The following is a 15,766-nucleotide window of genomic DNA, read 5'->3' on the forward strand; positions in this document are numbered from 1 at the left end:
CTAGTCATACATTGTTTTCAGTAGAGTAAAGTACGACCATGATGTACTTATCACCTGCAAATAATAAATATACCTATAGTTAGTGTTAAAAAAAATAATAAATATTGAGGTTTATTACAGATAAATATGCTTTCATTACCATTTTATTAGACGAGAATGCATTAAGCCTCAATGAAATTTAGCTACTTTACAGCTGCTTGTTGGTGAATTTACAATCTGCTTGTAAACTCGCCCTGTGACATCATCGATCAAGCTAACACGCAGATGGTAAACAATATACCGAGAAAAGTTGAAAGCCGATCAACTTTACGGGCGACACGCTGGCGTGTGTGCCTACTGGGTCTGCGCAGTAGAGCGATGGTAGCGACCTCCAAACAAAAACTACTGAATACGTCCTGTCAAAATAGTACCGAAAATGACGGTTTCAACTCGCTAGCTTATTGGCTTCAGAGCGAGTGGAAAGTTTTGTGTGTTTTCTGACTCGCCCGATTTAAATTCGCCAACAAGCAGCTTTTGAAGTAGCTCAATGTCATTGATGCTTTAGATAGGCACGTGTGAATTTGTGAGAAAGAAGAAACAATCTATTGATTAAAGAAACAAAAGAAGGTAAATTTTAAAAATAGGAATAAAAGAGTATTAGATTCTATAGACGATAGAGCAGTATTACCTACCAGTTTTAAAACTGCAATAGAAACATTATGTAAATGATTTTTCAGTAACACTAAGTATAATATTTTACCACGTTTTTCTTAGCTTAAACCTTTTAAACCTTTTAAACCTTCTAAGCTTAAAACTTTTAGAATATATCAGAACACGATGCCAATGCATTCTTTTAATACTTTTAGCCATCTTTAAGTAGAATTGAATTCATTTTCAGTTAATTCTGTTTTGTATGAAAAGTTATTTTGGAAGAAATCCGTAATCCAATCCACTAGTATTGGTTGCTAAGGGGTGGTCCTAGCGACTAAATTATAAATATATACGTGCGTTACTATGGAAATCAAAATGACATTTCAGTAAGTATTATATATTTGTTTGTTGCAAAATAGAAAAATAAAATGATTTGTTGATAAATGCCTTATTTGTCCTAAATTATTAATACATAGAATTGTCAAGTTTATATGATTCAACAGAAAATTTAAAAACGTGGTATATAAAAAGTTATTTTTATCTTATAATTATAATGTTTAACGGCCCACATGCTCAGCGTACGTCAAAATGGAACGTTTATGCTATTTTCAAAGCATAGCAGCTGGACATTCCTTAAGCGTTGTAGATAATCTATTTATATAATTTTGAAGCGTTATTATCCTTTATATTTATTTTAAACATTTGATGACTGCATAAAGTATTTTTATTACATAAAATAGTATTCTTTTAAACCTCTCGCTCAAATGTTTTAGAATATAGTCATATTTCAGTACGTCCATGTGAAGTGGTGTTAAGATTTTTTATATTTATTATTTTTAAAAGCATTTATAAAACCATTAGTAAAATTTATGTCGACATTATTATAGTGAAATATTTACGATAACAAATTATATTGATAATCTCTGTGATCCCAAATTTGACAAGAATTAGGCATTTTATTTTTAAAAAAATGGGCAAGATTTATACGTTTAAAGATAATTTTAAAGATACTGATTATAATCTATGTCTTTGACCATTCAAATGTGATAAACATTCTACGAATAATGTTTGCTTTATAATAATTATTGACCTAAGAATAAGGTAGTATTTTTTTGAAATACGCCATTTCTATTGGCATTTCCCAGTGGCTAAGCTACAACATACGGCCGTAGCCATAAATTGACAAACGATAAATGAAGTAGGGAGTAAAATCATGTTAACGCGCGTGTTTGAACATGTACCTAACCGATTTTTTTAAAACGGTTCTGCTTTTAAAGCGGTCTTGCTTTGAAAATAGCCTAAAAGCTCCATTTTGACGTACGCTGCGCATGTCCCCCCTTCGTAATAGTATTATTATGAAAATATTTGAAATTCGAATATTAAAATGAATCAAATAATATCTTACAGTTGTGAATGCCTGTAATGAGACTATTGAGAATTTATAAGCAGTTAGCATCTGTGGACGTTGGGCCCTGAAAAAACAAACAAATAATGTATTATGAAATATTTTTATTATTTATTCATAACTTAGCAGAAGATAATAATATAAAACATGTGTGTGTAGGGATCACACGAAACATTTTGTTTTGTGTCGCCATTTTCTTAATTTTGTACCTCTGGGGATTTCACTGGCGAGGAACTGCCAACCGTGGATACGCAAGACGTTTAATGGGACATGAACCGGAGTAACTAGAACCAAAAACATTATGAAGAAGAGAGCCCATTTTTATGTGGCGCTGAGGAAACTGCGAAACAAGTGATGGTCGGTTCGCTCATTGCAACCAGTTGCATTATCAATGATATTATGTTACAGTGACCAAAGAATAGTTAAGAAGAGTCCAGGCGCATTTGCAAGGACACGACAGGACGATTAATATAGTCACCAAGAAGTAATTTTACAAAGAGCTGATCTGAAAAAGTATTGATATCTGTAGTGATGTCAAGTCTTATTTTGAAAAAAAAGTAACCATCTTCCACAGCGTATAACTAAATGAGAAAATAAATACACAGAAAGCATGGCAAGGATTGGAAATTCGGGCTAAATGCTTCATATTTCTTGGACACGTAACAGTCAATAATCGGAGACTTGACATAAAGGAACGGCTGATAAGTGAAGGTTCTTACTGGAGGCAATCTTCAATCTGGTTCTTCTTCTCTCGTTTCTGTGCAGGAGATCTACCTAGATTCTTCCCAACCATTGACTTCGAAGATATCAACAATGGTGCAGCTGGTTGGAATGACCAGAAAGAACATACGATATTCCGCATTTTCTCAGCGCCACTTGCGCAGTTTGAAGTATCATATGAGTATCTCAATTTTTTATATTATCCTTGGTTATAGTTTTCGATTTAGTCAGTCGATTAATTTTCCTTCAAATTACGAAGTCCTGCTTATTTCTAGGTAGAAGCTACTCATCGGGTACCATTGACAAGGCTGCGTAGTCACATTTGGGTAGTTTACAATAATTATAGATCAAGTCTATCAAAATGGATCCTGAAATATTTGGACCTAAAGTAAAAACTCCTTTTGTAAAATTCAGAAATGTTTTCACTGTATATACCAGGGAACTCAGAAATAATGGGTAAGGCAAGAGCAGGTAACCGACTCGAGTAAGGAAGAATCCGGGTTAAACTTACACACGTGTCAATAATACATTTTACGTCTAATACTGAAAACTGCTCTCGGTTTATGCATGTACGCTCATTGAATGTTGGTGTATTACACACATCATTGCACGTGCATAATGCGTGCTTCATTTTCGTAGGACACTCACACATTCAAAATCCGGCTTCACCATGCGGCGTATTGAATATGGCCTATCGGTATTCTATTTATTATCTGTTCTGTGGTATATACTTACCATGTTTTGATAGTACATGGATCAATTTAAATAAATAGTCAATACATAAAGTATATTCAGGCTTTATTAATATTAGCAAAAACCTATTTATAATGCTGTCGGAACTGTCAAAATGGACATCGTTCACATTCAATTTGATGTCTTACCAATACTAGTATTGCCATTTATGCAAAAAAATGTAGAGATACGATTGTGGTATTAACACACAATATAGAAATCTGTTTTATCTAGCCACTGCAATGAAAATTGGACTTGATCCATAATTATTGTGAGCCACCCATTTATCACTCCATCTCTCCACTTTTGGATGACCGAAGAAAGCTCTTCTTAGATTTTAGACGTGATTGCGTCCGTATATGTCCATGTAGTGGATGTCTTTCATCACACATTTGATATAGAAGGAACTTTTCTTCGAAGGCTTTGAATACAGGTATTATTATATTTCCAATTACAGGTAACGGTTGTAATACCCGAGAATTGTAAAGAAGTGATTGTTTTTATTACTATTTGTGTAAAAACCATATTGCCTGATCAATTGTCCATCTCAAGATTTTGAATTTATAACACGTCATATTATTTTCGCATGCATTTGATATTATTATGTTAAATCCATATTGTAAAGATATCTTGTTACCGCGCTGAGAAAAACAATATTATTAGCATATTATTACTATATATTGAATAGACTTCAAAATAAAAAATAAATACTTAAAAAATGTTTAATAATGTAATGAAAACAGTAATCTAGAATAACTTGATTTTTGAAAAAAAATAGTTTAACAAATTATTCTTTTACAGATGACGCAAGCCATTTTAGATATTCGAATACCGAAGTTCGTTGGTGAACTATTTAAATAAAAAATCGATTGAAGTGTCTAAATATTTCACATTTATCGGCTATATTTTTGAAAATATAACAATAATTTGAAATTGTGTACGTGCTTAATTGGAGGTAATGATATTATTGTCGTTATCAAAACAAAATTTAAATAACCATGTCTGAAACTATAAAAAAAATACATAGTTTAAAAACACCTCAAAAAATATATAAAGTTGTCAAATAAGTGATAATGTATTATAATATACTACACGTATTGTCTCTCAATAGGTTGATTGTGTCACGAACTGCATGGCATATTGCACCATTTTGTTGGAACCACATATCGCCCAGATCAGTAATCATGTTTCTTTAGCATTCTCCATTGAAAAGTAGCTGCATTACAATTTACGTTTTTAATTATACGTCCAATTATACATCCAGACCATAAACTCAACCACTGTTAATTTTTGTGAATGTAAAGGTGTTTCAAGAATAGCTTGTGGGTTTTCATTATTCCAAATACGACAATCGTGCTTATTTACGAAATCATGGGTCTGCTTCAAGTTGTTCTAAAGCCTAATCAGCAAAATGTCGATGCATCAAACGGTCATTCCATTTAAATTCTTGTCTTTAGTGTATTTTATATACACCCGATCCTCTTTTTACACGGCCTTTTTTGCACGGTTTCGAAATAACACGGTTTAAAAAAGTACCGATTATTTTTTATTTACACTGATTTTTTTGCTTTAACATGGTTTAAAAAAACTAAAAAGAATAAAACTACGTATTTATGTACATATTTATCAAAAAATTGATACACATATGCTGTCATCGGATGCCGCCTAGACATACATATGTACATAGATGGCGCCACTAGTCAGTCACTTCAAGTTCGATACGAGAGATGCACCACGTGCTTCGGCGTCAGCGTCATTAAATATTTCCAGCGACAAGAGTGATTTTTTGCCAGCAAAAAACAGCAGTAAATGGGCACGTTTATTGTCAAGTAGCGACACTGAATGAATATATTTTGGTAAATTTAATTTAAATCGAAAACTATGTATTTTTATGTATAAATAATAAATAAATTCGATTTACTTTTTAGTTCAAGAATTTCGTATTTTGAGTTGATTTTAAGTAATGGAACCTATCTACCATTTTTGTATGGGCACCTTATCGTTTTTTACACGGTTTTGTTTTGCACGGTAGTCTTTGGTAAGTATCCCCCGTGCAAAAAGAGGATCGGGTGTACCTTCAAATGCAAATCTTTATGAAGGATATGTGCCATAAGAAAGTCCAAGTTCTTGAGAAAGACGGGTAATTGATTGTATTGGATTTTCATCCACAGTTTGATTCACAACATCGATATTTTCAGTAGTACGTTTACATTTTTGATAGGTTGGAGTCTTGACATCACAAATATTACCATTTGACTGGAATTTCCCAATTAAAATATTAATAATAAGCTCTGTAGATCGATTATTTTCAACATAAATTAATTTTATACGTAGCCAATCCAGCGCAGTTTTCGTGGTGATGAATTTTTTTCCGACCATGTCCGATCCTAATAGGATCATATTACGGGCCTCGACATAGTGAAGGTCTGTATTAACAGATTTTGTTTTTTTTTTTTACGAGAAATGGATGTCAGCCACTTGCTCAATCTAGTAGGTTCATACTCTGGATCATACACAAATTGAAAAACAATATGTGTACTTGCCAGACCCAGGATTCGAACCTGGGACCCACGACGCCAAAGGCCAACACTTAAGTCGCGTGGCCATCGTGGGTGATGAATAGTAGTTCAAAATTTGTTAAATTTGTAAAAAAAAGTTATGATTCAAAAAATCACAAAAGTGCACAAATCGTTAGATTTTTCGCTGGACTAAAAAGTTAATTATTGAAGGATATTATCAAGTAAATGCGAATTCAATTAATAAAATAATACCAACCTCAATATTACTATTTGAAGAGATTGCTTGATTTTTGGATTGGCCAAATACCAGTGACAGTAATATGCAGCTGAACTTACTTCCAAACTCTGAAAAAATACGTCTTATTATTTTATTAGAATACAATAATATATGTAATGTAAATAATAAACTAAATTAATGTAGAAAGTATAATAAAAATACAGTGGTATTAAGCCTAACTGGTTTGATTTGTGTATTATAGTGTTTTTAGTGTCATTGGTAATAAGTCGCTTTAATGAATGCGTGACTGAAAAATAACAATATATTCACTAAACAGGCTTCCCGAAACCACTCACCAGGTAGATCAGAAATGCGACATTAGCTTTAAAAATTGGTAGTATATAATATCTGTGATATTGTAGGTTTATTTTGTTATCGGATAAAATCGTTAAATGGAGTATTAATTAAATGGAGTAAGTACTATATATTGTGTTTTATTTTATTTAGTAATGGAATGTATAAGAATAGTATGTCGTCTGATAAAGTAAAACAGTTGAAAATGATTGGTCAAACATTTTTCTCGAAAACAAATTAATATTAGTTGCACTAATTCAGTCATCCATTAGTACCCAGAAGGCACGTGGTAATTTGGGGTTGCAATACCTACCGGTACTTATTTCAAAATCGGTATTCCAATATTTTTCGATTCCGAAATACCGATATTAAAAATCAGACAGTACCGATATTCCGTAGGTATTGCAAGTGGCCCACCCACGATGGCTGCGTGGCTTAAACGCCGGTCTATAGAGTCGAGGGTCCTAGGTTCGTATCCTGGGTCTGGCAAGTACACATATTGTTTTTCAATTTGTGTATGAGTCAGAGTATGGACCTAATAGGTTGAGATAGTGGCTGACATCCATTTCTCGTAAAAATAAAATCTGTTAATACAAATCTCCACTCTGTGGAGGCCCATATGATCCTATCAGGATCGGACATGGTCGAAAGAAGAAATTGCAAGTGGAAACAAAATTTATTATATAACATAAAAGGTTTAATATGACTATGTTTTTGTCGGGTTACTTCTATGACCTTTCATCATCCTTTGTGACCAGCAATGAATGACACATGCTATAAAATATTAATATTACATATTATAAGTTTTTTACGTAATATATTATATTTATTCTGTTTTTTTCCAAACATTTTACGAATATTATTCAATAGTAAATTGCAATACCTAGAGGTAATGTCATGAAGATAGAAAATGTACTGAATTTCAGCTGCTAAAATCTCAGATGTGAGAAAGTTATTAAAATGTTTATTTATACATTTTCTGTTCATTTATATTTTAGACCAAATAGTTTAGTTAACGCCCACAATGGCCAAGCGACTAACGCGTCGGCTTATAATATCGTGGGTCCCAGTTTTAAATCCGTAGAATCTTATAAATTATTAAATATAAAGAGTTTATTTGCACTGTAGACGCCCGCGATGGCCGAGTGGTAACGTATCTGTTTGGTAAGTGAAAGGTCCCGGGTTCGAATCAAGGGTCAGAGCAAATAAACATATTGTTTTTTTATATACTTACAGTATATTTATAACAGACAGTTTGTGTTTGAGTATGGACCAAATAGGTTGAGAGCGTGGCTAACATCCATTTCTCGTAAAAACAAAAATATGTGGAGACCTATATGATATTATTAGGATCGGGCATTGTCTAATAGTTTAGTAAACCCTTCTATATACCATCAAAATAATATTTAATTAAAAATAATATAAACCTATGATGTATGTAACATGTCTCATTTTAATATTCAGTCTTCACATCAGAGCTATAACAGAACTCAGTGATAACAAGCACCTCATTACCTGTTAATTTAATGAATTAAATTATCCAAAGATTCAGTGTACCGGGAGTACCCTAATATTTGTATGTATATAGCAGTTTTTTTTGTTTCTCTTTTATGATTAAAAAAATACTACAAGTGAGCTTTTAAAAGCTCCACACCGATATTCATAGTTATGCGAAACATGGTCCCATGGTAGCAAACCTTCGATCGTACAAGATACTCAAAGAAAAAGAAGAAGGCGTATATTTTTTCATTTGTCATCAAAAAATAAATATTTATACTCATATTGATAAAATAAAAACACAGTAACCGGAAAAAACGTTTAATAATTTTAAAATGCAGTTTACCTCAAATTGTTTGATATTTTAAGTTCATTACGACCAAAATAGATTTAAAATAATTAAATTTTGTAGATAAAAATGAGGAAAAAGTGCATAGTTTATTTTTGTGAGTGACGTTAGTAATGTTACATCATTAGATATTAAATTTTTATAGATTTTATTATGTTATAAACATAATGTATTTTTATTATATGAGATATATACAACCTCAGAATAAACCTTGAAGAAAATTGGCTGAATGAGACGCCATCTCACACCATTTGCAATGCAAGTGATTAGCTTTACCGATTAAGCTATATATTTAAACTAGATATATCTATGCACAAATAAATATTCTTTACTACTTAAAAGAAATATCTCGAAATGGCAGAATTATTGATTAAATTATAAGTATAAATTTTTAATATTTATAAAAAAATATGTATTTTATTTAGGATTTAAAAATATATACTATGTATTTCTGAGGTTATTTAATAAATGTATGTACGTACTATGAAGAATATTATTATGTTATTAAATCTTGAATATCATTCAGTTTTAAATAATTAAATTTTAACTAATAAGTAGGATATTTTTACATACCGTTTGGATTAAATTATTTCCGAACCAGCAGAGAAAAAATATTTGAATCAATGTGGATATTAAAAATAATAAGAACATAACCAAAAGCACTGCAGTCATTGCCTGAAAGATAAATATAATATAATAAAAAAAACATAGGTATTATTCAAGAAGACTCTATATTAAATAAGCTATTATATTCCAATATTATACAACCGTCATATTGAATCCAACCAAACAGATGAGTATTGAGCTGTCCACCAGATTGATTAGAGTTGCAGCCGAAAAAACTTTCTCCATACTCTCGGTGAGGCTGCAATACAAGATGGTATCGTAATAGTTAAATTATATGCAATTGGATTCATAATACAACTGGGTTTACAACATAAATGGGTTCACGTAACAACAGGCTTTAAATAATTACAAGATGAAAAGAACTTTTTATATACCACGTTTTTAAATTTTCTGTTGAATAATATAAACTTGACAATTCTATGTATTCATAAAAACGTTTTTTGTACTTGATAGAAATACTGAATAAATATTATAAAATACAGAAATGTCATTTTGAAATTTCATATTGATTTCCATAGTAACGCACGTACATATTAATAATTTAGTTGCTAGGACCCACAGTATAGTATAGTAACAGTATTTTACTTTTTACGGATTTCTTCCGAAATAACTTTTCATAAAAACAGAATTAACTGAAAATAAATTCAATTTTACTTAGAGATGGCTAAAAGTATTAAAATAATGCATTGGCAGCGTGTTCAGATATATTCTAAAAGTATCAAATGTCTAGCTAGTCGGGAAATTAGTTAAAAATCGATTGCAAAATTTGTACTGGATAAACAACCACCGGACAAACAAGAATACGAGCTAATAAAAACGTGGTAAAATAGAGGAAGGTTATCAATATATTGTAATATGATATAATATGATATTTTTAATTATTTTTTTGCTAATTAACGTACACGTTAAGCATAAATGAGCCAAGTCTCTGAATGCAATTTTGCGATAAAACGACAGGTTAGCTCCCAACTGCTTAACACTCCTTTCACATTATACGGTTTTGACCGTACGGGAAGAATCGAACGGTGATATTCTTTTAGTGGCGTGAAGAAGAGCGTTGCCCTTTTCACATTACACTACGACAGTTAAAAACCGAAACGGCACCGTACGAACGTCGGCCGGACGGTCACTGATTACTCAGTGGTGTACTTGACCTGCACGCTCGTAAGTCGTATTATAACCAAACAGCACCACAAACTGAGCTTGTGCATAAACTGTATAGTAAGAAAAGAGCGTGAGCTTGTTGCCGATTCGGATTTTTTTCCGTACAGTCAAAACCTTATGATGTGAAAGGAGGGTTAGAAACCAATCGGCGAAAGAACGATGCATATTATGAAGGGCTCGTTGCTTTATTTCCTGTACCAACTGGATCTAAAGTTCCGTTTACATGATTCACTTTTGACGATCATCGCGGATGATTCATTCCCAGTGACCCGTGTAAACGCACATTCATAAAAAGTGATCATCCGGAATTAAAAGCGAATGAAGTTCAACTTGTTTTACTTTTGGATCATTTTGTGTTCACTGCGGATGATTCTAAAAGTCCTGCGCATGCGCACTGCGCCCCTGAGTACTGGCATCATATCCCCATAGTATTACGTCGCATTACCCATATATTATTAGTATATTAGTCTATTCTTTCTCTTCTTCTTGGTCGTGCACTCATGGCTGAGGATCGTTACCACATTTAAATTTCACCATCCTTTGAGCGACCAAGACTTTCCATCCTTCTCGATCTTCCGCTTCTCTTAGGGAAGAATGGATGGTGCCCCCAGTCAGCTCTTTCACTTGGTCACTCCATCGCGCAGACGCTCTTCTTCTGGTTCGCCTTCTCTGGATGCTACCCAAAACTACCAGTTTCTCCAGGTTGTCAGGTCCGCGCCTGACAATATGTCCAAAAAACTGCAGAATTCTTCTCAGACATATCGTCGAAAGCCGTTCCTTTATCTTCAGTCTCTGGATGATTGACTGGTTCATCCTGTGCTCCATCTAAGAAATGCGAAGCATTCGGCGCCAACACCACATCTCAAAGGCATCAATTGCCTTCCGTTCTCTTGCCTTCTGGGTCCAAGACTCGACTCCGTATAGAAATATCGAGAACACTAATGTTTGCACAAGCATCAATGCACAATCACAAAATCACAGCATGGCAATCGAAATTCCCCGATCCTTAGTCTATTATCTTATATAATTAGTCTATTAGTCTATGGTTTCATCCGCCAACGACTCTTTTTCCTATTCGTCTTTCTCTCGATGAAAATTCTCCATTCATATAACAAACAATCACACTTGACGCCATTTTGGATGAATTGTGTATTTTACTTTCAGTGACACATGTAAACAAAAAATGAATGTCTGCATTCAATTCACTGCCGATGATTCATCCGCGATGATCATCGAGAGAAAGAAGAATATCAAAAAAAGTCGTTGGTAGACAAAATCATAGACTAATAAACATGGGTAATGTGACTTAATATCATGCGGAATATGATGCCAGTACTCAGAGGCGCAGTGTGCATGCGTAGGACTTTTAGAATCATCCGCAGTGAACACAAAATGATCCAAAAGTAGAACAAGTTGAACTTCATTCACTTTTAATTCCGGATGATCACTTTCGATGATTCGTTGATGAATGTGCACTGCGGATAATAACTCCGCGATGATCATCAAAAGTGTATCATGTAAACGGGACTTTAGTAGTGAAACATAAATAATAATAATAAATTAATAAAGTTCTTATTTTAAATTTCTCTCCTGCAAAGTTTCAAATTGTCACTTATGATATTTGGGTTTGGCAATGCCGATTGGAATATGCACCGTATTAATTCCTGATGTCTTTCGATAATAGAATCCAATTTAGCATTGATAGACTCGTAGTTAAGTGCGACATCTTTCGTCTTCCAATCATAGATGGAGTGATCGTAATCAGCATCGCATGCACTGTTCATGTGTGATAATTGAATACCAGTTTCCTCAAAGTAGGCATCACTTATGAGTCGCTCAATATCAAATGCTAGCAGCTTGAAATGCATGCAGATGTGCGCAGTCGCAGTGAAATAGATCCAATCACAGACATCAAATGTCATCGACACAATTGTTCCTAAAAAAATAGTTGCCTCTTATAATTTCATCAGTTTAGACGGGCCCGAGATTGAACCACACATAAAAATGTAGGTATTTGAAATACTGGTGATATTATAAATTTAACCCTTATAAGTTAAGTTGAACCTTAAGATAGCTTTAGTATTTATGAATAAATATGCAATGACTGCTACCGTATCTACATCGGAAAAACTTAACGTGATTTAATATTAGATTTAATGTACATATTATTAGATGCCTAAAAAGTAACGACTTTTCAGAATTTTTAAATCATCTAGGTAATTGAAAATGATTTATTTATTAATAGTAATTTCAAAATCCTTCATCGAACAAGGTTAAAAAAATAATAATTTAGCAGTGATTAAAATAACTAAACAAAATAACAGTTATATCTAGGGATTGCAATACCGGTATTAAATTATTTATTGATACCGAAAGATCGGTTTAAAAAATCCAAAATACCGGTATTTTCGGCATTAAGGAAACATACACGTATATGTTATTATTTCATTATTTAGGTAATACTCTATTGTATATTAAATTTAGTGTATAAGTTTTATGCTGTCAAAACGCAAATACATTTACTAAAAGAAACAAAAGTTAAATAACATTAAAACGAAATTCCTCAAATATACTTATACTCGTATATTAGAATATTTAGAAAAATAAAACATTCGTGGCAAATATTTCCAATTATTCTATAATTACTATTGATCCACCGTTGATAGAACATCCAGTAAAGTTGAATTTCACAGAGATTTTTCTGTACCTAGGACTTATAGTACCTATTTGTAAAAATTAGCAGTTCTAAAATATTATTATCTATACATATTTACAATGGTCGACATAATAAATGTGGGTAGGTACTTTAGGTTGCTATAAAATAGTGTTTCAAATAGATTTTAATACTTGTATTTATTCAAAGGTAGTTCTTTTAAATATAATATGCTTTGACAAATATCGGTATTGATATATTCATTAGATATTGCAATCTCTAGTTATATCAATAGCAGCGATTTAAAACTGGGAAGCGCGCCTCCCTGGGAAGGAGCGGAGTGTTGCAAAGGGAGGCGCGACAAGTTTAACACAATTATTAATGCAACCACAGGTCTACAGTTTGCAAATGCATAGTTTATAAAACGGCCGTTAGTTATAAACTACACAAAAAACAGTCATATAAAAGGTTGTTTGCAAACCTGTCTGAAAATATGGAGACTAATTTTATAATACCTCACTGCTATACTATTGTGAAGCGCGCTGGCTATCTCGTGAAAAAAATGAAATAAAAGGGTCAAATCATAATGTTGAAATTTGAGGCAAATTTGTTTAGGGACGATAATTTTGTTATTAAACTTGCCTATATTTGGTTGAAATTAAAAAAAAAATGAGTAAATAAATCAATGCAAGGACCACTAATGCATTCACTGATTAAAAAAGACAAAGTGAAGGGCATTAATAAATAATTGGAGCTTTGGAAATCAAAATTACAAAAAAAAATAAAATTCGCCATGTCTCCACTTTTAAATGATTTCTACGCCAGATATATGGAAGCAAACAAAAATCTATTGACTGAGTTCTTGGTTAGTTTGCTAATGCACTTTTCACATTAATTAACTAAATGAGTTAACTCATTTAGTGTTAACAACGCGACTGACGCATTTGCAGTAGTTGGCCATTAGATATTATTAACATCATATTTAAATTAATTAAAAAATAATCAACTGGTCAGCAGTGAATGTATTAATAGTAATAAAAGGCGTTGCTTTGTTTTAGGGCTATTAAATATTTTGAATATGTGGTTGAAAGATCCTGGCCTGGAGGCCCGCTTAAGGATGTGGGGCCCATGATAGAATCCATTTGTCAATGAACGATGATGGATTTGGATTGGGGGGAGGCGCCTAGATGATATTTTTTTTAAAGGGAGGCGTAGTAACATAAAGTTTGGAAACCACTGCAGTATAGAGTAGATAATTTTATTTTTATTATTTTTACTTACCTGCCCAAATCTGGTGAATCAGAGCAATGATCCAATACTTGACCACATTCACATCAAAGGGATAAACAGCAAAGTAAGGCAAGTATAGTTCTGTAGATCCTGTGGTGACTTTTTCATAAATCATTTTAAAAAGCACAAAGCAGTTGAAGAGTACAATAGAAATCGAATGAAGACAGAAATAAAACTTGATGATACGTCTTAAATCTATAAGTGTATCATCCATAATGGCTTTCTTCACAGAGTCTATTCTTCCTTTAGGATATAGCGCCTTAAGAGTTCTGAATATGTCCGTCAGGATGAACCTTCCTCGGTATATTGTGACCATTTTTGTTAGACTGAGGAGCGAAAAGTCCAAACATGGTGCAAGATAGGATATATCCATTAAGCCAGTGCCATCAGTAGCGGCTTTTATAATGTAGCAAATTTCTGCCAGTATTACTGATATAATGATCAGACAACTGAATAGAAATAATCCATTTGTTTTCAAGTATGATTTAATGTCATTTGTTTTGTCATAGTAGATATGAAATCCAAAAAGTTTTGATATCATTGTTGTCAAATATAAAGTTTTGTCAAAGTCTCCGTTATTATTTATTGAAGTATCTTTAAATTCTAATGGATTTATGTTTTGTAATATTTCATTAGAGCCATTTTTCGCGACCCAGGGTTTGCCTTTCGACATCTTCAAGCACTATGCGCACTCACTACTGATAATAAATACAGTTGATTCTAATTTATATAATAAATTAATACAAGTAACTAAACACTTTATCACCTACTTATTAAGTCAAGAGTCACAATGAAAAATATAACAAACAAATTATGAATAGTTAAATAAAAAAACTCTACCTGGTTGGGCTGATTATGATCCCAATCCAATCCTTAAGCCCGCACAAATATCTCATACCTACTATGCTCATTTATTGTTGTTATCCAGGCGCTTAACTATTTAACGAGTCATCAATCGCGCGTAATTGATACACACGCAGTTATTCGTAGACCACAACGATGTCAACTTGTTACAGTGTGACCGTCGTCCAAGCAATAATTCAATTCGAGTATTACCAACCTCGTTAACTAAAACCCCAGGCAAGCTGTGATACCGGCTTTTGTGTCTTAAAAACCGTAAACGCATATAGAGTTACTCATTAGACGAGTATTCTTTCGAGTGTCATCATTAACCTCAAAACTCCAGTGTACCGTTCGAGTGATAAACAGAACATTTTGCATATAGTGCGTGAGTGCATGTCCTGGGCTCTTTTCCGGCCATAAAGCCGAACAAAACCAATGAAAGTGCTTGGATCAACTCCCGTTTAAACCACCTTCCCCCAGCATCCACATCCACAATCATCCCAAATTACAGTCCACTAAAAAGCAACGCCACTATTTTTTTTGGAATTAATTTTGCAACAATTTTACAACAATTATAGGTATACCATTCGCTTTATTGTAGACTGTGTTTATTGTGGGTAATAAATATTATATATAATATATGTATTTTACACCATGTAAGATTCTAATGAGATTATATTGGCCTATATAGAGCGGAGGTTTGTTTTTATGAAATCAGAGTACGGACCTAATAGGTTGAGCAAGTGGCTAACATTCATTTCTCGTA

At 32.8% G+C, this 15,766-nt stretch overlaps 1 protein-coding gene across 1 annotated transcript; it reads right to left on the reverse strand.

The window, feature by feature from the left end:
- LOC147070001 (odorant receptor 4-like) lies at window positions 1–14,530 on the reverse strand. Its single transcript, XM_085949894.1, has 7 exons — window positions 14,149–14,530; window positions 11,868–12,150; window positions 9,189–9,288; window positions 8,997–9,098; window positions 6,263–6,351; window positions 2,036–2,102; window positions 1–54 (listed from the first exon to the last, which is right to left on the reverse strand). The coding sequence occupies exons 1-7, from the start codon at window positions 14,528–14,530 to the stop codon at window positions 1–3; spliced, it is 1,077 nt and encodes a 358-aa protein (XP_085806020.1).
- Window positions 14,531–15,766: the final 1,236 nt, after the last annotated feature.

This window comes from Rhyacophila brunnea, unplaced genomic scaffold (assembly GCF_057557595.1).
Source record: "Rhyacophila brunnea isolate RB1 unplaced genomic scaffold, BYU_Rbru_1.0 scaffold_22, whole genome shotgun sequence".
NCBI classification, from domain to species: Eukaryota; Metazoa; Arthropoda; class Insecta; order Trichoptera; family Rhyacophilidae; genus Rhyacophila; species Rhyacophila brunnea.